Here is a 24,256-nt window from a genome sequence, read left to right as displayed (position 1 = left end):
ATTCTGCTGAGCAGCTGAGTACACTGAGCTGATCCATGAGTCTCGACTGCAGTCTGGTGACACCAGGAGCATTGCTTACAGATTCATTGCCTGTATGGGCAACAAATGTAGTCCCAAAGGGACTGACTTCTGGACAGTTCACTAGATGTATCGCATACAAACCCAGTAAGCTTAATCAGACAGAAATTGCACACTCTTCCTAAAGTGAAGTGTGGAAGTAATTTGGGATAGTTTTAAATATTGTTAAGATGCCTAGACTACTTTTTTTGTTTGTTTGTTTTATTTTTTTTGTTTGGTTGGTTGGTTTTTTGTTTTTTGTTTTAAAGATTTGAGCATGGTCCTAGTTTGACACAACAAATAAATGGAAAGAACTGTCTCCCCTCAAGAATGTTTCCCAATTTTAAGAAGCTTGTTAGGACTGACTTTTAAGCCTTCTGACTCCAGTGTTCATAGAAAGATATCACCATGATTGCACATGATACTTTGGATATACCTCAAGATATTGTTATCAGCCCTTTTTACACATCAAAAGCATCTTACACACACTTGCATTAAAACTTATACTTATTATCCAAAATTAACAGTAAAAGAGGGAGACTATAAACTTCAGGAATTAGAAAAGAGATTTCAGCATTTGAGTTCCTACCATTTGCATATGAATGACATATTACTGTGTTAGTGTTAACACTTTAAATTTTTACTTTTTGCTGCTGTGGAAGAATTCATAGTGATAAAACCCCATGATTCTATTAGCTGAATATATACATACATAGATTTCTTTTCAACAGGAAGTCTCCAGATGAGCACAATGCTCTGCCTCATTTCAGACACTTATGTTTTTAGTAACTATAAGAAATAGATTTTAACAAATGAGAGCACAAAAAGAGTTAGACAAAGTCACTTTGTCTCAGAAAAATCATGAAGCTATTTAAATACAATGAGATTTTAATATATTTAAAATATATCTTAAGAGCTTTACTAAATAGTTATATATGTATACATATATTGGCTAATCACTTAGTGGTATTTAATAAGCTCTACCCTTCTGAAATTTTTTTCTCTTCTTATAAAGCATGTGATCATACTTCCAATGACCACCTTCTTGCTCGCCTTTTAAATACTTCAGAAATGACATCTGCTATCACACTGAACACAGTAATCTGGTCTGAAAAGTCAATAATTTTATTTATTGCCCTCTATTCCAGGTTGACCTTCTTCCCTATTCACTTTTCCATTCCATTTCCATCACATTGGGCTGATGTCAATTTTGTTTCACAGTTCTATAAAACATTTACTGAAAAATGGAGAATAATTACTATAGAAAATGGAATCTGATACAGCTTGAGAAGTCCAGGTTGACAACACTATAGGCAAAAACTAAAAGGAAGGCTCAAGGGAGAAAAAGTTATTGCTTGCCTTATTTCACATTCAGGTTTGAGCAACTGACAGGGGCTTTTCCTTCTGATTCAGATTTACTGGCTTTTGTGAAGCCACTTTCTCAAAAACTTTTTATCTGGATATGCCCTCTATGACTTCATTTTTTTTCTCAGATGATCACATTTCCTTGTAGTTATTGCAATAGGTAAAGAGTGCCTCTAATATGAGACTGAATGAATATCGAGTCTTCCAAAATATTAGGGTCAGGTATATCAGTTGAAAAATAGAAAGAACAATCATATGTAAGAAGACTGGGATTTTTTTTTTCAGGCTTTCTTATGCTTGTCTTCCTGCTATGACATCACCTAAGGAAAAAGATCCTCTATTTTATGTAACCCAGGCTGCAGCAGTACAGAATTCCTTCCTTAAAATGTAAAATTTAATGTAAAAAAAAACCTTTCTACTGTCCAAACATTTATGGGGTGTTAATATTTTTCCTTTTTACTTGTTATGCAACATAAATGCATGAACTAGTTTATTAGGTCAATTGAGATTTTAAAGACGATTATTAAGAAAGTTAGTATGCTAGGATGAAGAAGACAAAGGGAAATAAGAGTAAAAAAAGATTGTGACTTTAACAATCAAGATGATCTAATTTCTGAATGCACAACCCCACATTGACTGCTAAATGTAATTAGAGAGCAGAACTTAGACTGTTAGTATTACTTTTTGTATGTGCCACTGTGACACATGTCCTGCTTTAAAACAGACATCCTGGAGATGTGATTGATGCCCTGAGCCTGTCAGTGTTTGAGAGGGATTTGAAAAATGCCCTTAAAAACATGTTTTTACTTGGTCAGTCCTGAATTGTAAAAGCAGTTGGACTAGATGGCTGCTGTAGGTCTCTTCCAACTGAAATAAACTTGGAGATATTTCAGTTGAGCTGTCAGCTGTGTCACCTTTTAGAGAAATTAACTATTTTCCTAACTTTTTATAGGTGTTAGCAACTGTACTACATTTTTACATGGACTATTTAAATCCCATTATAAGCACAGTGGAATTACCTTACTTTGTTGTTATCAATAGCTTGTGTTGCATCTCTTCTTAAGGCAGTTCTTTTTAAAATGGGGAGAGAGAGGAGGATTAAAAAAAAGATAGTACCTCATGGTGATTTTGTATCTTTAGCATTTCTTGTCTCACAGTAACCATTAACAGTGTATTAGTAAAACTTCTGAAAAACTGAGCAAAATGTCAATTTTAAATGTCATTGGGTGTTTCTTGCTGGCAACAGAATAATTTGATACAACTGCAGCCATGGATGTTTGTGGCTGTCAGGGCTGATCTCAGTAAAATGTCAGCTTTTAGTCTGAAAAAGTATTTCTGGTGTGTGAACTAATTTAAGAGTGCTAGTAAACTGCCCCTACATTTGCTATCATATTAGAGATAGCATGCTCACAGGAAAATAGCTTTCAGAGGGCAATATTATAATGAAAACAGATGATCTGACATTCTTTGTTGAGAGGTGCTAAAAGGTCTCGTTACAACAAAAAAGTATGGATTACTATTGCATGGATGCAAATTTCCCAATGCTATTATTGAAAGTTATAGGATGTTCTTAAATCTCACTGTTAAAAGTGTCCTTTGCCTGCACAACTCTTGTAGGGATTCTTCAGATGGGTTGCTAGGCAAGGGTTAGAGAAATAGGAAGGCTTTTTTTCCTATAGTTTCCTCCCTCTTAAAAAATTGAGTGAAAAAAATACATAGGGAAAGATGGTATTCCCATAGGAGGCTGAGCAAGAGTTTCTTCCACACAGTGAATGGAAAATACTCCAGGAGTGATGCTGAAATTGTCAGTCAGGTCATGTTGCCTGTTAAGTAAGACAGATAAGCTTTGGACTTGTGAGAAGGTAAAGGTTTAACTAGCAGGTGACTGAGGTGGTGACCTGTGTGGGAGGAGGCTGTGAGCTACCACATGCCATTCACAAACAGCATCCTGTGAAGCTGGTATAAGCCATCTCTCACATGCCAAAATTCACACTATTCAGAGGAACATGTGATGCCTGTACTCAGAAATATTTAAGAGTGACAACTGCTTTGGGGCAGAGATGCTTCTGGGTACGTGCTGCTAGAGATGCTGTTGGAGGGATTGTTGGAGGCACTCTTGGAAAGAGGGCCTCCTGCCAAAGGACCTGTACTTCCAAAGGGACTATGGCCTGTGGGTGACACCTGCTGCAGTGAGAACATCTCAGAGGGGTTGGCAGCCTCTGAAAGTACTATTCTGTAGTAGGGGACATCTTTGAGGAACTGTAGCCCAAGCATGACCCATGCTGAAGAACAAACATTCAGAAACAGGGTGATGTGGAAACCTGAAGCAGCAAAAAGGAGGAGAAAGATGAGTAAAATGCTAAGCACATTGGCAGGGGAGGTAGGGGAAAGCAAAAAGAGAGCATATACCCCATTCTTGTGCTTCCTCTCACCTCATTGGAACAATAAGGATAGACACAACGAAGTTGAAAAAAAGAACGGGAGGACAGGTGTTTGAAGTTGAGCCTGATGAGAATGAAGTAAAATTGCTTAATTAACTTACTTGATTGCTTGTATCCTCTTTCTTTTTAATTCCTGAATCACTGATCAGAAGTTTGTGTAAAATTGGTAATAAATTAAGTAAAATTAAGTATTAACTTCCTGAATCAAAACCGGTTTAACCACAACAATGTCCTGAGCCCTCTGCTGTCACATAATTGTGAATGATTTATCTCATGGCCAAAATGCCCATTTGAACTAGTAGCCCTGACCAAGGGATGGATTAATGCTTAATTACATGGAAGCTGTATACATATCATAGCTCCAGGCATATGACAGTCATGAGATTGGATGTGTGAGCAGCCATCATCATGTAGGCAGTTGTAAATTCATCATTTATTCCAGTGTAATCATAATACAATAACATGGAATAAAAGGCTTGAGTAAAATAGTGCAGCCTATTAATCCAAATAAAAGGGCAAAAAAGAGCAAGCTGGGTCAGCTGAATTGACCTGGCAGTCTCCATGTGGCCTGCAGGTTATGATCAGGAAGAACTGTGACTGTGTGAAATCCTTGAAATATGGTTTCATCATTTTTCTTCCACAAGTACAGAACAGTTTCCTTCCATGGTTAGAACTGCATGCATGGACAAGTTTCATAGAGCATCTGTGTGATACTGAGGTCCTGTTGAGAACTTAATCACAAAGTCCTAGTTATTTGAACAAAGGCAGGAACATAAAGCTTGCTGAAAGGTACGTTGTTTGTTTAAACTGCGTAAGGGCTTTAACCATTTAAAAAAACCAATAAAATGGATTTGCTTTTGTTTTTCCATACTGTGCATTTATCTAGGAGTATTCTAGTTTACCTCTGACCATTTATTACATTGTGAGTACAATTCACAACTTTCTGTAGCTTCCAAGGTTAAAATCATCTCCAACCAACCAATGTACCGATTTAGAAGAAAAATACGTGTTACTGCATCTCTCTGACCTTGTCTGACAAATCAACTCATTGCATATTAATAAAAAAGATAATGTATTTTCCCATTATTGCTACTATTAATCATTTCTAAATCTTTTTAGAAAAATATTTTCTCTACATTCAGTAATACTTGGACAAACTTAACTATTATATCTGGTAGCAATGCTTAAACTGGTAGAACATAATGTTATCATAAATGACAACTTTCAATTCTCTGCTAAAATGTGTGGCATGTTTAATGCTAGATTTAAGATTGAATTTATTTCAATTAGTGTTCCGTAGCCAACTTGTTAAGAAATGTTAATTTTCAGAGCATTTATAAGTACTTAAAACTTACTATTCTGAATAGAATAAATAACAGTATAAAACATAGGATGAGCATAAACTCATCAATATTAAAATAAATATTTATAGGCTCTATATGCCTTGTCTTTTAGGTAGTGACCAGGGTAGCTGAATAGGCACGGTGGGGATGTGCACAGCTGTGCCCATGAACAGATAGAAATATCACTCTTCACTCTTACGGGTTAGCAAAGGAATTTAAACACAGTGCTGTAAAATAAAACTAAATATAACTGTGATTCTGTTTATATTAGTAAGCCAGAAGCACCATCCTTGTTAATTTCCCAGGAATAAAGTGTAACACCCACCTTCTTTTTTTTTTATTTCTCCCTGGTGTCATTTTGTATTGTTTATTTAAGGACTGCAAAGCAATCAAATTTCATGGTGTTACTCATATCTAGATGCAGTGATGCTCTAAAACTAATTCTTGAACAAACCAAGCTGATTAAACAAAAATTTTAAACATGCCACTCACACAGAAAAATTACATATATTTAATGAGATTATTTTTAATATACCATCATTTTATTATACTGTAAAACATAGATGATATTTCACACAAATTATGCCTCTGTTATTTTCTATATAAATATGTTTAGTTTGTTTTTAAATTGGCATTTACTAGCTAACTGCAAAATGAAATGTAGTAAGGACAAGTGTGATACATGAACAACATGCAAAATAGCAACAGTGAGTAGGTATAAAAAATACCTGTTATCAAGAAGTGTTTATAAATAATGAAGCTAAAGAGAAAATAATCCCATGGGCTTCTAACACATGTTATTATTTTGCACTTTATATATTACTTGCAGTCTTTTAACTGCTCTTGTATCACATCAGGTTTATGAATTCCCAAACATTATTGGTAAAAAATAATTGTTGTCAAAAGAAAACACTGAAATAGCCTGGAAGTGGATATTGTTGTCACTTCATATTCTTCAATACAATAAATCAAATATTTGTAAGATATTATGTTGTCTTTGTATCTGATTAGTTACACCATAAATTTTTCCTGAAAAAAGTTCTAGTGATAAGCCAAAAGCCCCATATTTATTAAGTGAAGTAGGTGGTAGATGTACTATCCTGTCATTGAAGAGGGCTGCAGAAACACCCACTGATCTTCTCATGCCTAAAGCTGTGCATCCAAAGTCTAAAGGTCTCCAAGCTGCCGTGGCACTCACATGACTGTACACAGGCACAGAGCAAAACCCCATTCCAGCTAATAGCCATGAAAGCATTAATCCTTTCTTTGAGAGTACAGGAGCAGAGCAAGTAACATGAATTAAGCTCTGTCATACAAGAAACAGTCAGCCTTCTTACTGGTCTATTATTTTTTTTTTAAATTTTTTTTATTATGACTGTCATTTGTATTCATGACTTTATATTTTCCTTTCTTTGTTCAGCTGTTCCACGCACAAGTGATACACAGTGTAGCTCAGTTCCTGAGCCTAGATATGGAAGGAGAATTGGCTCTGAATTTTCAGCAGGCTCTGTTGTTCGATTTGAATGTAGTCCTGGCTATCTGCTACAAGGCTCAAAAGCTATCCGGTGTCAGTCTGTACCAAATGCCTTAGCTCAGTGGAATGACACCGTACCAAGCTGTGTAGGTAAGCAATTACATTTACGTTGTCTGTTCTGTCACATGTTTCTGAATGAGGAATCAGGAATTGTTTCAGAAAATAATATTTAACCCATATAGTCACTCTCCTTCGATTAATATCAGTCATGCCCAATTTAAAAAAGCAGTTTTCCATATCAAGAAATAATTGAGTACCAGCTGGCTCATAGGCAGTATATTGTTTCATATAATGATTTAGATTATATGAACAAGTGTGATGCACATTTTCTTGAACATTCATTATTTTCATGACTTATCTACAGCTTGAAATACAGGACAGAATTTATTCTCCAGAAGTGCTTTTGCCTGTTTTATTACACAGTACTTGTTGTGTATTTCTATCACACATAGGATGATTCCTTTCTCAAGCAAAAGCATAGTGCACATTGAATAATGATAGCATTGTTAGGTATAACTAATTTTCTTAATCTGTCAATAGACCTGTGCTGAAATAATGCTTAGCACTCCAAAATATTTATTTGTAAATATTGAAATGTTTTACAGTTTCCCTCTTTGGATTTATATCCAAAAGTCATTGCTATTCCTAGAATTTTACTCTAGAATTAACTAGAATGTTCTAAAAATAAATATAGGTATCCTATTTTCTGTGTATTCTCGGTTTTATATATTTTTTTTGTTCTGTTTTCTTTAACCTTAAGGAAGCAAGTGTGTATATAGTAAAAAATATTTAATGTACTACACTGCTTTATCAGCTAGATTCAATATTGGACCTGTCTTGGGTTGCGGGTAAATTCACATGATTTCTGTGAATCATGTTTGTGTTTAATGTTATGTCTACAGTTTGTTGTTACTCTAAGGTATGAGGTGATTAGGCTCTGATGCTGGGCTGTTTTAAGCTGTACACATGCAAAATGAAGGTCATTTCTGAATTGTTTATTCAGTCAGGTTGTCTCATGCTTGAAATCATTAATATATTTTATATAAGATTCATTCTAAGTTCAGATGATTGCTTCATGTCTATGTGTTTATGCTACAAAATTAAATTATTATAATTATCTTGATCTTAGTGAAATTATTACTATTTTTCTGTTCTCTAAAGTAGTTTAAGTTGTGTAATAATCTGTGGTAATATTTTCTTTCAGTGCCATGCAGTGGGAATTTTACTGAGCGCAGAGGTACTATTCTTTCACCAGGTTACCCTGAACCTTATGGTAACAGCTTGAATTGTGTGTGGAAAATCATAGTGACTGAGGGATCAGGTATTCAGGCAAGTCTGTATTCTGTCAAGCATGGAATATTAAATACTTTGTTTTGGTTATTTCTCTAAAAATTTCATAAATTAGTAATCCTGTAATTGAGGGGGTGGAGTACTTGAAATATTAGTGCTCTGTATTTCTCATTATTTTTCCTTGGTTAGTTTATTTGATGTTATTTTATTTTCACATGGGGGTATGAATGAGAAATTATTAACAAGCTGTTTTCTGTTTTAATTGTGTAGTATATTGAAAGCAGGTCCTGATCCTTCAATCTGATATGCAAATACCAACTCTTTCTATCTGCTATGGTATTATTGAGGCCCTTGAGAGCTCTGAAGCTATCTTGATTATCTGCTCATTTACCCTTTGAGTAATTATTTAAAATGATGCAACATATAAGCAAAATCCTTCTTACTTATCTAATGTCATATTTTCAAAGAGTTAATACAATGCAAAAACTGAATATTGATTTTTTTATGTACATTTTTTTAACTGATGTTTCTTTTGTTTGGATCTCTTTTCTTTGCTACGTGTTCTCTTTTCATTTTGTTGGGTTTAGAACATTTAAAAATGCCCATGGCTTGTTGTCCTAAAAAGGTTCTATGGTCCTGTTTTATAGATCCAGGTCATCAGCTTTGCCACTGAACATAATTGGGACTCCCTTGAAATATATGACGGTGGAGATATGACAGCACCGCGACTTGGGAGCTTTTCAGGTTAGGATATGTTGTGATTTAAAGACACAGTTTTGTATTTATATGTATGTGGGAGAATATGTCTTTATTTACTCACACATATAGGCAAGAAGTACGTATTCCATCATTTCTGATACTGTTAATAGATGTTCTCATTTCTGGGAGACTTCAGGTGGTGTAAACATGTCAATATTCAAATTCAAAGAGGTTTTCAGAAGAAAATATGACAATAAAATATTTAACTTTGATTAGTGGAATTTAGTTGATAAATTACTTAAAAAAACCCCTTTCTTTTATCTTTCCTGCCCTTCTCATAGAGGAGATATTGTGATATAAACTGGCACTGACATTCAAGGGTCTTCCTTTGATAGCTTTGACTTAACTTATCTTTATTAGCCTGCCTTTCTCATGAAAGAGATGAAGAATTCAATCTTCATCTAAACCCACCAGACCTCACAGAACAAACTGAATAAAACAACTGGGATATAACAAAAACAGATAATTAGTTGTTTAAAATGTACATCTAGCACATACACTTTTCTTTTTTTATATGGGACATTTTTTTAATAGAATGAGTGTGTTCTGTAAACCAAACCAAGAGAAAGGGATTAAGTAACTTTTAAAGTATAGATGCATATTGGATTAGTAAGGAAGTGAAGAATCAGCTCAAAAACTTTCTGATGAATACAATGCCATAAGGTGTGGCATATCCCTTTGGTCAGTTAAGGGCAGGTGTCCTGGCTGTGTCACCTCCCAGATTCTTGGCTATCCCCAGCCTGCTCACTGGTGGGATGGTGTGAGAAGGCCATGGCACTGTCTAAGTGCTGCTCAGAAATACTTCAAACTAGTAACAGGGCTGTGTGGTAAATAAGGGAAAAGAAATTATGAAAATAAATCTACTTTTGGAAGTGAATTATATGGCAAATACATTGGCCCCATTGGATGAAGAAGAGATGAAATTATGCATTTAACAATACTCTATTTCAACAATACTCAAGAATCAAAACTCTTCCTTGTTCCACAAATTAAGTGTGTCATCTTACTTTAGCTTAAAAGCCTTCCTACTTTTCAGGGAAATTGAAAAAGACAGCTTTTTGTGTTAGAAATATTTAATTGGAGATACAGTAGCATGGATTTATTGTGGCTTTGTCTCTAGTGTAATGAATGGCAGACTTAAAATGAAGAGCTATATTTTTGCATGGGAAAGAATATGTAAGGAGGGCATGAAATCTTCTGTTCTCAAAACTGAACCAGTGATGTGACGTTGAAACTGAATTCCAGGCATGATTTCATGAGTGGTAAAATTTCTCTCTTACTAAATCTTTTATGAAACCATTGTCTTCTGATTTACTCTCTGTGGATTCCTCTGTCTTTTAAACACACATTCAAGAGGTAAAGGTGTACAATTACTAAGAACTGACTAAATTGTGCTAATTATGTCACAGACTTGACTTGGAAAGGTGAATTCACTGAATCTGTTTCTTTTTGGCGAATCACTTCCAAGATTCCTGGATGACTGAGATTATGTGTTTGAGGTCCTTGTGCTCAGCTCAGGCCTCTTCTCTATACAGCATTGGCTGCACGATGTGTAGAGCAGATCCTGCCTTTGAATACATACATATATATGTGTGTGCATAGACATATACAGACAGAGAATGCAAATACAGCATACCCATTGAGGTTGACATCTGGATAATGTACTCTTATGATGGTGATTCAATTTAGAAAGAAATTAGGTAATGTGATCCATGCTGTATGCTTGTGCTAATCCAAGAAATGCTTAAAATGAACATTGATCTCTGATCTTGGCATGGAAATTTCTTAGATAGCTAAACAGACTTTCACACAGTCAGTGTAGCGTTTACCTCTGGAATGAGATGCATTACTCTTTGTTGCCATTGCTGATACTTGAAAAGGATACAATCTTCTGTAATAATACCATAATGGAACATTTAAATAGAAAACCTATCAGTCCTCTTTACTTTTTAAGCCTTTAGGCAAAACTTGTGTGCATTTACTGCCTCCTAGGAGAGTTGCCTATTTTCCAGACTACAGATTCTCAATCAAAAGGTTAAGAAGTCTGTAAAACTCCCAGTATCCTACCATGGTATCTGTCTACATGAGCATTAGATATCTACACATCTCTAGCATGGCAATATCTACACTTATTCTATCATCAATGATATCTGCTCCTGCCCGTTAAGTATGATTTCTCTCTATTGACAGGAAAGGAAGCTCAAAACAATTAGGACACTACATCTGGTTACCACACTGAAACATATCTTCCATGCTTCATATACCCAATCCCAGAAAAGGCAGGGGTTAGCAAGTGAACAATAGTGATCCAGTTAGATCATAGAATCATAAAATCATAGAACAATCCAGGCTGGGAAGGACCTCACAAGATCACGTAGTTTAACCTTTTGTAGGAAAGAGAGCTTAGATTATATTGTCCAGCACTCTGTCCAGTTGTATCTTCAAAACCTCCAGTGATGGGGATTCCACTTTGTTGCTTGGGTGGTTGCTGCAGGGCATGGTTGTTCCCACTGTAAAAACGTTCTTTCTAATGCTAAGATGAAACACTCCCCTATGCATCTTGGATCTCTTGCCCCTTGTCTTCTCCTTGTGGCTCCCAGTGAACTGAGAAACCCTTTAGGTACTGGAATAATGTGATGAGATCCCCTCTGAGCCTCCTCTTCTACAGGAATAGGAGCCCTAACTCCTTTGGTTTTTTCTCACAGGGTAAATTCTCCAGCCTTTGATCATCTTTATGGTTCTCCTTTGGACCTCTCCAGTCTATCCTTATCCTTCTTGCATTGTGAGGACCAGAATGGGACACAAGAGTCCACTCGCAGCCTGACAAGTGCTGAGAAGAGCAGCATGCTCTGCCTCTTCTCATAATGCCCCTCTGGATGAAGCTTAGGAACCTATTTGCCATCTTTGCTGCAGCAGTGCGCTGCTGACACATATTCAGCTTGCCCACTGCGACAGTCCCAGGACCTTTCAGCAAGGCTGCTCCCCAGCCACACAAATCCTAGCCTGTAGGAGGCTCTTCTGCTTATTCTAACAGACATGCAGGGCTTTGCACTTGTCTCTGTTAAAGTTCATACTGCTCTTGATAGTCTATTGTTTTAGTCTCTCCAGGTCTCTCTGACATGTAAGCCCCTCCACTCAGTTCCGTGTCACCACCAAACTTGGTGAGGGTACTTTCAATCCCACCAACCAACTAATTTCTGAAGATATTAGAGCAGTATGGGGACCAGTATCAGTCGCTGGGGGTTCCATTTGTGACAGATAGCCAGCCTGAATGATGCCACTGAATGTGGCAATTATGAGAATTAAAAACTAGCCTCATTTATTTCCCACAGTATAATAGGATCTAACTTCTCATCTTGTTGAATACCACCGTTTAAGGAAGTAAAAGACTGGTGTTAAATGTTACCAGATCCTATGAAGGAACAGAACAGCCCAGTGACTTTTGCTCATTAAAGAATATAATAGTTATTATGAGTTAACACCCTCATTGTTACAGGACACCTTAAACATCCTTAAATATATGTCAAATATTTTATGGATACTGTTGAGGAGTACAGTTGGTGCTGGTAGCTGCATGAGCACCTGCAGTTCAAGCTGCTCATGGATCTCTGAGTGATACAGCCTGAGGCAAGAGGCCTTGAACTGCCAACACCTTGCACAGCAAGGGCCCCAGGGACCTGTGGCTCAGCCTGGTGAGAGGACACTCAGAGATATGGCAGGAGCTGAGATCAAGGGAGAAAGAGATTTTTGTGAGTGGTAAAACTGTGAGGGTGTAAAAGCCCAGCGGCTTCTTGGCTGGGATTCTCCTCAGAGGCATCAGCTTGAGCTTTTTTCAGTGTAAGTGCACTGTGAATAAATGGCATTATGGGATGAGGCATCTGAGACTGATGCGGGAGACCCAGGGTGAAATCCATGAGGAAACTTGGTCTGACTGGGAGGGTGGGGTGTGCAGGGAGTGAAATGGGGACTGGACAGATCACTGGAGCTGCCCACTGTGAAGGGGCTCTGGTCCCTGCTGTGAAAGTCTCTGGTGGTGAGAGTGTCACCATCCTGTCTGGATGGTCAGACAGGGAGTTTTCCTTAAAAGATACTAGGAAAAGTCCATCTTCCAGGAAGATGCTTTGCTATTTTCTGTACTGCAGAGTAATATTGCGTGATGTGAGTGCTCTTACTGTCTGAATTTTGATGCTTTTTCAAAATTTTTGTGTCAGACAGTAAACACATTCCTTAAAGGCCAACTTGTCATCTTTCAGGTCCTCTATTTATATAGCAAGGTTTTGCTTAATTAATGATTTAGATTTAGAAATATTTACCTGTTCCTAGTTTAGACTGTAGACTTAGGAAGATAATTCTTTTAGCATTTCTTTTTAGGCCCAAGTTTCAGGCTTATACCTAGGCTGCTCACAGTTACTATAGAATCAGAAAATGCCCCACAGAAAAAGAGAATTTTTCTTATGCATCCACCATTGACGTTCATTAACTACTTGATACTGTCTTTGACGGTAGTCATAGAAAATGATGTAATTTTTAGCCTCAGTGGTTCTTCCAGCTTTAGACATTAGAATATAAGTTACATGGTATCATGTGTTAATAAAATAAGTGTTTGTCAGGCTTAGCAATTCCAGTGGCAAAGAATGTACCCTGGGTAAGTGATAAGCTTGTTGTGTAGCATACACAGTTTTATTATAGATATTTGAATTAGGAAAAGCTGGTATATTTTTTGTTGTTTCGGGGGGTTTTTAAAGTGTTGCACCTGCTTCTTCATTTTCTGTCATATCCTCTGAATTAGCATAAGCAGTTTAAATATTGTTGTGGGAAGTACACACAGAAAAAATCTGGACTGCTTTGTTTTGTATTGTGGGTTTTATAGAAACGTGGGGAAACACATTTGCAAATGGCAGTTGAGCCATATGAGTTGTCATAATCAAATCCTTTATTTATGTGGGGTTTTTTCTTTCTCTTTACATCTTTTTTCTGTCCAAGTCAATAAGATTTCCTCTAAACATGATGGGATCTTGTTTGATTTTACTTACATAGACTTTTACTGTAATGGCTTGTAATCAAACTTTTCCTGCAACTTCAGGAGAAAAGAAGGCAGAGCACAGCAAAATATTTGAGATTCCCATGTAATGAGAAAAAAATAAGCCCGTCTGACTCAGTCCTGGTTATGTCCTTTCAATACAAAACTCCGATCAGCATGCTATAGTTTATTCCATAACTTTTATTTTCCAGGTACAACTGTGCCAGCATTGTTAAATAGCACCTCCAATCAACTTTACCTTCATTTTCACTCTGACATTAGTGTGGCAGCAGCTGGTTTTCACCTGGAATACAAAAGTAAGGCTCCTTGTCTTTTTAAACTTTCTCAGGAAAAGCATGTGTATAGAAAGGAAAACAGATATTTGAAATTATTCTTTTTGCTTGCTTGTTTGGTTTATTTTTTTCTTTCCTGACTTCCAAGCCTTGCATAAGTGGTATCTATTAAACTGAAATTTTAAATGGAGTGACATTTGAAATTGATGGAAAGCAGCTTTTACTAATTAGAACCACATAACAATTCAACCTGGCAATTCATAACAGCATTTAAAATGTGAGGTTTAATGCTGATGTGTTTTTCTTAACTTATTTCAGTTTAGTTCTGAAGTTTAGGTGACAAAAAGTAAGAGTTAATTTCCCTGCATGGAAATAGATAAAACAAGAGAAGATAATATATTTTTTCCTATTAATATGTGCATATATTTATGCCTTATAGTTCTCTCAAACTTGTTATTTTTCTTCAAATTATTTTCTCTCAACAAATAGATGTAATAGCAAAAATCCAACATTTTAGTCCCAGAGCTACAAGAAAACACAACAGTTATCTTAGTAAATCACTGGTGGTATAAACAGAATAATCTAAAAATTTTCATGGTGAATTCTGCTATATATCAACCTTTTGTATATTTTTTGAGAAACTTAGTTCTAAATTACAGAGGTGTGGAGTTATAAACATAGCACGTTACCTCATATAATCATATCTAAGTCAAACACATTTGCATTATTACATCTCTTCAAAACTTAAATTCTATAGAATAATAGTAAATTCAGTACATGTGCTTACATAGCTCGTATGATTTTAACTGGAAACAGGTATTGCTAAGAATATTCTACTATTTAAAAAGTAATATGATAAGTTGACAGTCTGAGGAGTGCTTAGATGAAGTTCAAAAAGTAAATCATAATTTTTGAAGCATCTCTTTTTTTCAAAGGCCATTCACGAATTTTCTTGAAAATTGAGTTAGCTTTTATATTTCATTGAGTTCTACAATAATATCTAAGAATGGTAATGTTGTTTTTAATATTTTGAAGAAGTACACGTAAGTAAATAAACATGGATGATTTTTAATGTTCTATTTAGGATTGTGAATAAAAATTTTAAAGAAAATATAAAGCTGCAAAGAATTTTGAGAGACTAAATTTATAGTTCATAATAAATATTTTAATCTGACTGTAGTCACAAGACAGTCCTATGTTTTCATTTAATCCCCTGCGTAGTTCAAATATTTATATGCAGGTATGTTGTAGGGTTTATTTTAAAACAATAATTCTAGTGGTGATATAGAATGAAAATATGAATATTACCTCTGCAGGAATTTTCTTAGAATCTACTATTTAGAGAAATATTTTTTGCTTGATTTTGGTTTCTTTGGTGTTTTGTTTTGTTTTGTTTTTGTTTTGATTTTTTTGGGGTTTTGTTTTGTTTTGGTTTTGTTTTTTTTTTGGTCTGGGGACTCCTTCTCCACAGTTTGTCATCTTGTTTTCCTTCCCCAGTACTTCTCTTTACCCTTCAGTGAAAGTAAAATTCCATATGAAGTATAAAGAAGTACACATTAATTCTAGAAATTCATAGAATGAGCATTTTAAATTTTTATTTTACTATATCAGTTTTATTATCCCTGCAACTCCTGAAAAAAACATGTTCTGTTAACAAGTGAAATCACTTAGATTGATACCTTTACTTGTCTCTTAATTGCCAGTTTCCCAGCTGTGCTCTGTTAAAGCATCTACTGGACTTCAGTGGTGCTAATATTTCAAGGCCAGTGTTTCTTAGAAGTGCACCTTAGCACAAGTCAAGGTGGTGTTGAGCATTCAGAGGCTGGTTAACTATTCTTAGTTGCTAGTCTGACAGGAGAGAAAAAAATTGCTTCTTATGCGCCTATGTGGTCTCTGCAGGGCTAGTAGGAGTACAGTGTATTTCTGTGTGACTGGCTAAAGAAACTGAGCCAGTTCCCACAGCAAGAATTTACAGGTTTATATTGAGCAGTCACTTTTTCACATGAGGAAAGTGGTCACAGCAGCAAGCCTGACAGAGCTCAAGAAGTGTTTGGAGAATTCTCTCAGACACATGATATGACCCTTGGGATGTCCTGTGTAGGGCCAAGAAAGGGATTTGATGATCCTTTTGGGTCCCTTCCAAATCAGCATATTCTATGAGTCTGTGATATAATTACTTCTCTAGGAGGAAGACAGTTAGGAGTTAAAGTGAAGACAATTAGTTTTCCAGCTATAGATATTAACAGAAAAATATCCATTCACAATAAGAAGCTGTTGAACACATTGAGTCCAAATTTTTAATTCAAATCCTACATCAGCAGACTACAGCAGGGATAGAAGACACAAAGTGGACCTACTAGTGTTTCATCTAGCCTTACCTTTTGCATGCATTACAAATTAGAGTAGTAGGTGAAACTGCTCTAAAATAACCATTACAGTATTCTGCAGAACCCTGATGCCCGTATATAAAAAGTCTTAATTACAGCATTAGAAAGGAAGAATTATTTAGGAACATTCCCTTCATCCCAGAAGAAATTCCAAGGAGCAACAGAGGAGACTGTCTTTAAGTCACTACTACATTATTTACTCACAATAAAAATTATGCCTCTACAAATAGCACATCATATTTTAGAATAAATGTTTAAGTATTTCTACTTAAAAGATATTTCACCAGCATAAATGTTATAAGCATGCCTGGGTTTGGATCAATATGTTAGGGAAAACTTTACTCCAGTAAGATATATTTAGTTTGCTAATACTTGATCACATATCTTATATTCTGTACCATATATTGTTTTGAAGTAACTTTACAGAAATTCATAGATTATAAAAGCTTCAGCCACTGATGAAAACTTATTCAAATCATAAATATTTCAAGATAATTTAATATTTGAATAAGAATAATTTTATTTCTTGAAGCATTTTCTTTCTTTTATCAATGTCTTTCTGTTGCCCTGTCCACTTGCAGATTTTTTCTATGTATGTCTTTATTTTTGTGGGAGGGATCTGAACAGTCTGCTCTTGCAAACCTAAGCCTATGTCTAATCTAGGTAGTGCATAGTGTTCTTTTGTAGACTTCAAAAATACACAAGTCGTAAGGCAAATAATACAATTTTTAATTTACTTTAGGATGTTTTCATGTTAGACATCAAGAATGTAAAAGGTCATTTGCCCAAGTTAAGTGGTCTACTGAATTTGTATTCTATGGTCAGATTGATGACTTAGATTTTTTTCTCTTTGTTATTTGTTATTTGTTTGTTTTGCTCCTTCATTTGTTTGGTTTTTGGTTTTGGTTTGTTTTTCAAGTCAGATACACTCAATTTAAAAGTAATAATTGATCAGTGCTTTAGAAAAATGTCATTCTGGTCACAGCATAATTGTAAGTATTGTTGAGGGCTGCTATGCGATTTTTCCTGCTGTTGCAGAAGGACTGTAGGTTTTTAAACTGGTTCCAGCAACCTATGGTTAGCAAAGAAGTAAAATATGCAACAGATTACTGTAAAAAAGGTGAGAATTAATCATTTAACCAATCCTTCATATGCATGTGCTAGAATAAATACCAAACATAATTATTTTCACAACCATCAGCTAGTCAAATAAAAGAGTGCTCTGTTGAATTCTTATATGTACAACAGTAGGAAGAATAAATATCCCTGCTATTTGATCAAATTCCTTTTAATCTAATGAATGAAGGAATCAGGTATCCAAAAAGGTGTGATTTAGAAATGTGACTGTTTAATTCCACAGCATTTGTGGCTATTGATCTTTTAAGATTGGCCTTAAAATCTAATCTATTCATTCAGTGATAGTTTAAATGTTTTCCTTAATATTCAAACAAATAAAAAAATAAAAAGTCTGGAAATAATGAGTGTTTGCTCAACATGCTGCATGAACTTCTCGATTAAAGTCAAGTTTGTTTTAATAAAAACTGAATATACGCTGAATATTGATATATAGATTCAGACCACAAATGTCACTGAATCTCTATCATCTATCTATCTATCTATCTATCTATCTATCTATCTATCTATCTATCTCTCCAAATTTAGAGATTAAAATTAATTTTTTCAGTAAAAATCTTGTTTTGTGCAATCAATATTTTAATAATGTCATCTAGCTCTATTACCTTGAATTAGGATACATGGCACAGGTCAGCATCACTCATTTTGTAAGCTTTTAATTTATTGCTATACCAAGATGGTGGAATATGTATGAGAATATAAGCTTACTTTTAACCAACATCTCCTTTTCTGAATCCACTCTGTCATGTCTTTTCAAGTGTTAGAAGTTCTTGGCAGCTGAAATAACTGCAAAGGGGACTAGAGAACATTTGACTGTCTTTTGTAGTACTTCTCTATCATGAAATTATCTGATAAATTAAAAGATGAAAATCAGACTAGCAGAGAAGAAAATATATTCTTCCAAGTAGCATATTGTATTTTACAGGTCCAGTTTAGGATCTTTCTTGCAATTTGATTTTTAATGCGACTCTTCAGTGCGAGACTTTTCTTTTTCCCCATGTTAAAGCAGGTGTTAATCATAAACATGCCATTTTTAATTTAGCAGGTCCTGATACTGTCAGTATATCTGTACAACTTACTAGTTGTTGACAGGAATCTGACCTTTCTGCAGTAACTCATTGAGATAAATATATTTTTTGGGCTGGTGCCTGAAGCACGAAGTTTTGAAAGGGACAGCTTGGATTTTGATATATACCATCATCAAAATGGAAAGAACAATTCACTCCAGCTTGACGTTTGTAATATAATAAAGCATAATATGTTTCCGTTAGCTGCTTGGGGGTGGGAGGGATTAAAAAAAAGAAAGCCTGATGACTTTTGGTCCAGCTGTCAAGACATTCTTGTACTGCCCAGTTCTCAGCTTTCTGAAATGGACACTAATGGGCATTCAAATTGTCAGATATGCCAGCAAGGGTTTTATTTCAGCCAGCAATGGCAGTGATGTTTGGACAGAATTTGAGGTAATCATAGGCATGGATATAATTATGTAAGTAAAGCATATTTGTCTTATGCCACAGTAGAGTCAAGAAAGTGTTTAGCAAACAGTAAGTGAAAGAAAGTCAGGAGAGGGTTATCACTCTTGACATTGATATGTTATCTTTTGTACTGCATAGCAGAAGCTGAGCTCTGAAAAACATGCACTTAAGAAATCTTTGTTCTTTTTTGATTGGTTGGACTTGACATTTAACATGTTTTCCCTGTATTACCAACTCTTCACATACTACCTAGTTTAATAATGTATTTCAGAGTCTCTGAATATTTCCTAGTTTGTCCTCAGATACCAGAATTTTGCTTTCTCTCAAGCATTCTTTTGATTTTTGGACCTGTTCTAATTAAACCAATTTTCAAACTACACTGCAGTAGTATTAGGAGAGATTAGAATAACAGGGATTTGCGGATTCAGAATAGTATTTGATTCTGCTTTCAACTTTCTATTGCTTTTGGGAAGGTAATATTGCTTCTTAATATCAGGTATATCAAAGAAAGTCTAAGTGTTTTATGTCATTCTGATAGAATATTCTATAATTGGCATCATCAGACTAAAGAAGTACTATATACAAAATGTTACAAAAAGTATAAGCAGCTAGCAGAAAAAAATCTTTTACCTAATTATTAGAATTTTTTAAATACATAATATACTACAAGATCTAAAAGTTACATAGAAAGTTTGAAGGTTTTTGATTGATCATAGTCTGTTTAAATTCTGTATGCTATTTGATCAATGATGGAATAAGCTATATAAAAAGAATATTATTAGTACCACTCTGCAGCCACTGTATTAGCTGTTTCTGTAACTCAGAAAAATGCAAAAAAGTAATTTTATTCATACAGATCCAAGCCTGCAGTCCTGCTACTCTCAACATACAGGAATGCTGTGTTCCAAAATACAAATTTCTTGATGATAGGAAGGGAACCTCAAATTTATATTCACAGAATTCAGCAAGTACATTGATATCTGTAAGCAATTTAGTCACTGTGTCTTTGTTAGGTGTTCATCTATTTAATAACAGTGATGTTGGAGCAGATCTTTTAAAATTTTATTTTCTATTCAAGAGTGAGAAGAGTGAGAAAATGCAGAAATGAGCATCAATTTACTTAAGTTGCATCTGAACACTGGATTCACAAATTAGTGAACAGCAGTCTATCTACGGTACTTTGAATTATTGAGATGACTCATTACACTTAATGCTGAAAAAACCAGTTTGTGTGGATGCACATAACAGCTATTTAGTACCTATACTCAAAGGAATTTTCCAGACACGAATACATTTATGGTACTGTGGAATACCGACTGATTGACCAAAAGAATAATAATAATTAACCTGCAGCAAAGCCCAAACCATTGACGTTAATGACAATATCTTCATGATTATTTGGACCACTACAGCTCCTCATAGTGACCACACATGAAACTAGTAGCAGCCATGTGAAGTCACCATAACATCATTTGAAAGTTGATTATATTGGAAGAATTTCAAAATTTGTAAATTCTGTTACAGAAATTCCTGAAAATCTTTAAAGCACATTTAGATTTTTTCCTAAATTATACACTTCAGTATAAAAAATAACTACTTCAGGGAGGTCCCATTGCTTGCAACTATTAAATAATTCTTTATTTGCTAATTTGAAAATTTTTTATTAGATACCTCTTGCATCATTTGTTATGAAGGTTTAATGGTTTTCACTCAGAATTAGAATGGCTTGTCATTAGCTTAGTTCCTGATAAAAGTGAAATATAGTAAAACTCAAGGGCACAGAACAAACAAGGAACATTCAGGACCATAGAATTTAATTCCAAGAAAGAAAAAAAATTGGCACAGCAATCCCAATTTACTGTGAAACTATAAAATCTATTTCAGACTTCCATGTGCTTTATTAGAAAAAATATATTTACTTCAGCTAAAACTTGAGTTGGAATTGTGTGAAATTTTATTTTTGCATTCAATATTTGTAAAGCATTTATATTTGAGTGATGAGAAGTACATTTCTCTCTCCACTTTCTTCACAAGGATAAGAAAGGATTGAAAAACAATAACGGAAAACGAGCAAACAAACCGAGCTCAGGCTTTTTAACAAACTAAAATCACAGTGCTGCTTTGGAGACTTGAAAACTGTGTAATGTGTCACAGCAATGTGACCTACTAACTGGTACTGTTACAGTGTATATAACCTTTGTGCTTCAGCCATAATGCTTTGTATTCTGCACAACAGTTCTGAAAACTTACGTGTTTTAAACAAAATTTCAGTATATTGTTGAAATGAATTTTCTAATTAATGTTTCCATAAAAACCCATAATTCTGTGGAAAGAATTCATTAAGGCAGAGAATATCAATGAAGACCTGCTGTCCATTTATCTATGTTTTCTCAATCTTGGTCTTTACTTTTTCCAGCTGTAGGCCTTGCTGCCTGTCCAGAGCCAGTAATTCCTAGCAATGGGATCAAATCAGGAGATAGATATATGGTGAATGATGTTTTGTCATTTCAGTGTGAGCCGGGATATACATTACAGGTATTGCTTTCTTTCTTTTTCACTTTGAAAAACACACTGTGGAATGATTTCAATAAAATGCCAAGAGGCCTGCCCAAAATGTATTCTAATGAAGAGTCTGTAGTGTGTACATAGAGATCATTTAGGTCATTAGAGCCTATATGAGTGCTCCCAAATTATAAAGCTACAAATGTGTAGCATTTCTTGCCCTCAATAAATCTGGCAAATATTGTCTCACATCAACAAACATCGAGCAGTAAAAGCCATCAAAATAGACATTGAAATAACATGGATAAAATTGTTTTTCTAGAAAATTGTTATAGCACTATACTATAGAGTGCTGTGCTTTCCTTTTGGAGGATTGATTTCTCTAGGTGAAATTTTAATGTAGAAATACATTGTGGGATTTCATATTCTGCTCAGAAATTGTGGAATTTAATTTCAAAGGAAATTTTATTAATGCTAAATCTACTCTTAAAATTTTATCATGGAAAAGTGTTAAGAATTAGTTCATTGATTGGGGATGTTCTCTGTTCACACACTGGTTTAGTTTCCCATGGTAGACATATCACTGAGCTGCTCTTTGTAAATGTTTCAGCACTCTGTAAATCTAAGACTAAAAGCTTCTTTTCTTTCCTCATTAGTTTCTCTAATTTATTTGTATATAATCCACCACTTGTAAAATACATTGAGAACACTTGGGTTCAGAATCTTTTGGCTGTTAGTCGATCCTTCCCAAGACAGTGTAAAACCTGTATCCAAGAAAGCAAAGCACCACAACTTTTGCTCCTTAAAAGGATAAAGTTCCCCATCTGAGGACTGCGAATTAAGTGTTCCCACAACATATACCCTTGGTCAATATATCAACATATTTCCTTGGTCTCCATATTTCTTACCAGTCTCCTAAAATTCTTGCAGGATTCAGACTAAGCATCTCATCTCTAGGCTGCTTGTGGGAACACAGGCACATGAAACACCTCTCTCCAAGTAACCAGGAGTACACTTACCTTTTCAGTCATGTATGGCAGGTATAGGTTAAGTATTAAAACTAAATTATTCCCTTTATTTGTATTATGTGACTTGAAACAACCTGCATCAGAAGCATTCCATATCCATAGGGGAAAAAAAAAATTATTCTAGTATCCTGCTACTTAGAAAAGATTTGACGAGCACAACAAAGCCAACTCTCTATTCACCCTGAGCACTCATTGCTTATTTGACAGTTTGTGGGTTACTTAAAATGCAGCTGATTGTTCATATATGAACTACTTAAATGTTTTTCTTCCAAAATTATTATTATTTTGAGAATATCTAATGGTACAAACCCAATAACTTTTGGACTTTTTAACTTTATTTTCTGTATTTCATCTTTTTCCTTACAGTATCCTTTGTAGTTAGCATGTCAGTAAGAAAATGAGAGATTTGATAACATTTTTATCACATGGTCACTTCAGAAGGACTATCTGTCATTAAAAGTTGACACCAAAATAGATTTAGACTTTCATTTTTAGAGCTATTGAGCCATTAACTGTTTTCTATAAAAAAAAAAAAAAAGTAACAATAAACTAAGCAATTGATGAAAGGACATATTATGTGTCGATACCTATATTCCCATAGTTGAGGCAATGATATGGGAACTGAAATTTCATCTTCAGCACTATTTATTTGTCGAATGGCATGCTGGCATGATTTTGGCCTAGCTGAAATATAACAGCAGTAATTATCACAAGCCAGAAACTATTCCTCACAGGCAGTTTGCATTGCGGCACATTTTTAGAGAAAAATTCAGAAGAAAAAAGTTAAGGCGGTAGATATACAAATCACTGTGCATTTGCACTCAATCCCAGACAATTCCACTAGTATAGATGTAGTTTATATGTTCTTTTAGTGTTTTTATATGCATTGAGCTGATTTTAGCAGTATTCATCTGTAGACTCAGGACAGTCTATTTCAATGCAGAATCTACCTGGAAGTCAGCCTGTAATAAATTTGATTACACAACAATAAATATAACTGTATTTTAAGAATTGTTGGATTAAAAAGTAATATCTTTGGGGTTTTTTTTTGGGTTATTTTTTTTTGAGAAAAGCTCCTATTTTTAATATTTGTAGAAAAGTTGTGTGCAATTCTTTATATATTTTTATTCAGTTCCGCTTTATGGGGAAAGAATCAAGATCTGCTGGTAGGGCTGTTATATATTTGCCATTCATATAATTGCCAAGAAGTGTTTTTTTAGTGCCTCATTGCTGTGATCCAGGTCACTGCTTCTGAGCTGTTATGACTGAAATACATTTAGGCAAACATCTGATTTATGGCTAAGCTTATAGCAGTGATCTGACAGTAAAAAAGTGAAAAACTAAGCCTATACTAATGGTTTCCTATGGAGATGGAGAAACATATAATACAATTTATTTAATATAAGAAACAGACACATAATCTCAGTCAGCTGTTTATATTTTCATTGTGACACTAGAGATAAGCAGCCATACTCCTCCAAGGAATGACACATACTAAGAACAGGAACTTTACTCTTATTGTCCTTTGTCAGTGATATCAAAAGTTTAACACAGGTATCAAACCTGAAACTGCTTAGATTTAGTGGGGTGACTTCTACTTGTATTGCTCATCATATTGCAGACTCTTC

The 24,256-nt window shown here is 34.9% G+C and overlaps 1 protein-coding gene across 4 annotated transcripts in view; it reads left to right on the top strand.

Annotated features, from left to right (window-relative positions):
- The window catches only part of CSMD1 (CUB and Sushi multiple domains 1), a 1,072,055-nt gene that overhangs the window by 917,893 nt on the left and 129,906 nt on the right, over positions 1-24,256 (top strand). For all 4 annotated transcript variants that reach the window (XM_086876027.1, XM_086876026.1, XM_086876028.1 and 1 more), the window contains exons 34-38: positions 6,627-6,830; positions 7,945-8,069; positions 8,678-8,774; positions 14,022-14,126; positions 21,515-21,633. In XM_086876027.1, the coding sequence (XP_086732153.1) occupies positions 6,627-6,830; positions 7,945-8,069; positions 8,678-8,774; positions 14,022-14,126; positions 21,515-21,633 (650 nt within the window). The remainder of the gene's footprint in view (positions 1-6,626; positions 6,831-7,944; positions 8,070-8,677; positions 8,775-14,021; positions 14,127-21,514; positions 21,634-24,256) is intronic.

The sequence above is a fragment of the Cyanistes caeruleus genome, chromosome 2 (genome assembly GCF_971803275.1).
Source record: "Cyanistes caeruleus chromosome 2, bCyaCae1.hap1.1, whole genome shotgun sequence".
Classification (NCBI taxonomy): domain Eukaryota; kingdom Metazoa; phylum Chordata; class Aves; order Passeriformes; family Paridae; genus Cyanistes; species Cyanistes caeruleus.
This window is presented reverse-complemented; position numbering and strand designations above follow the sequence as displayed.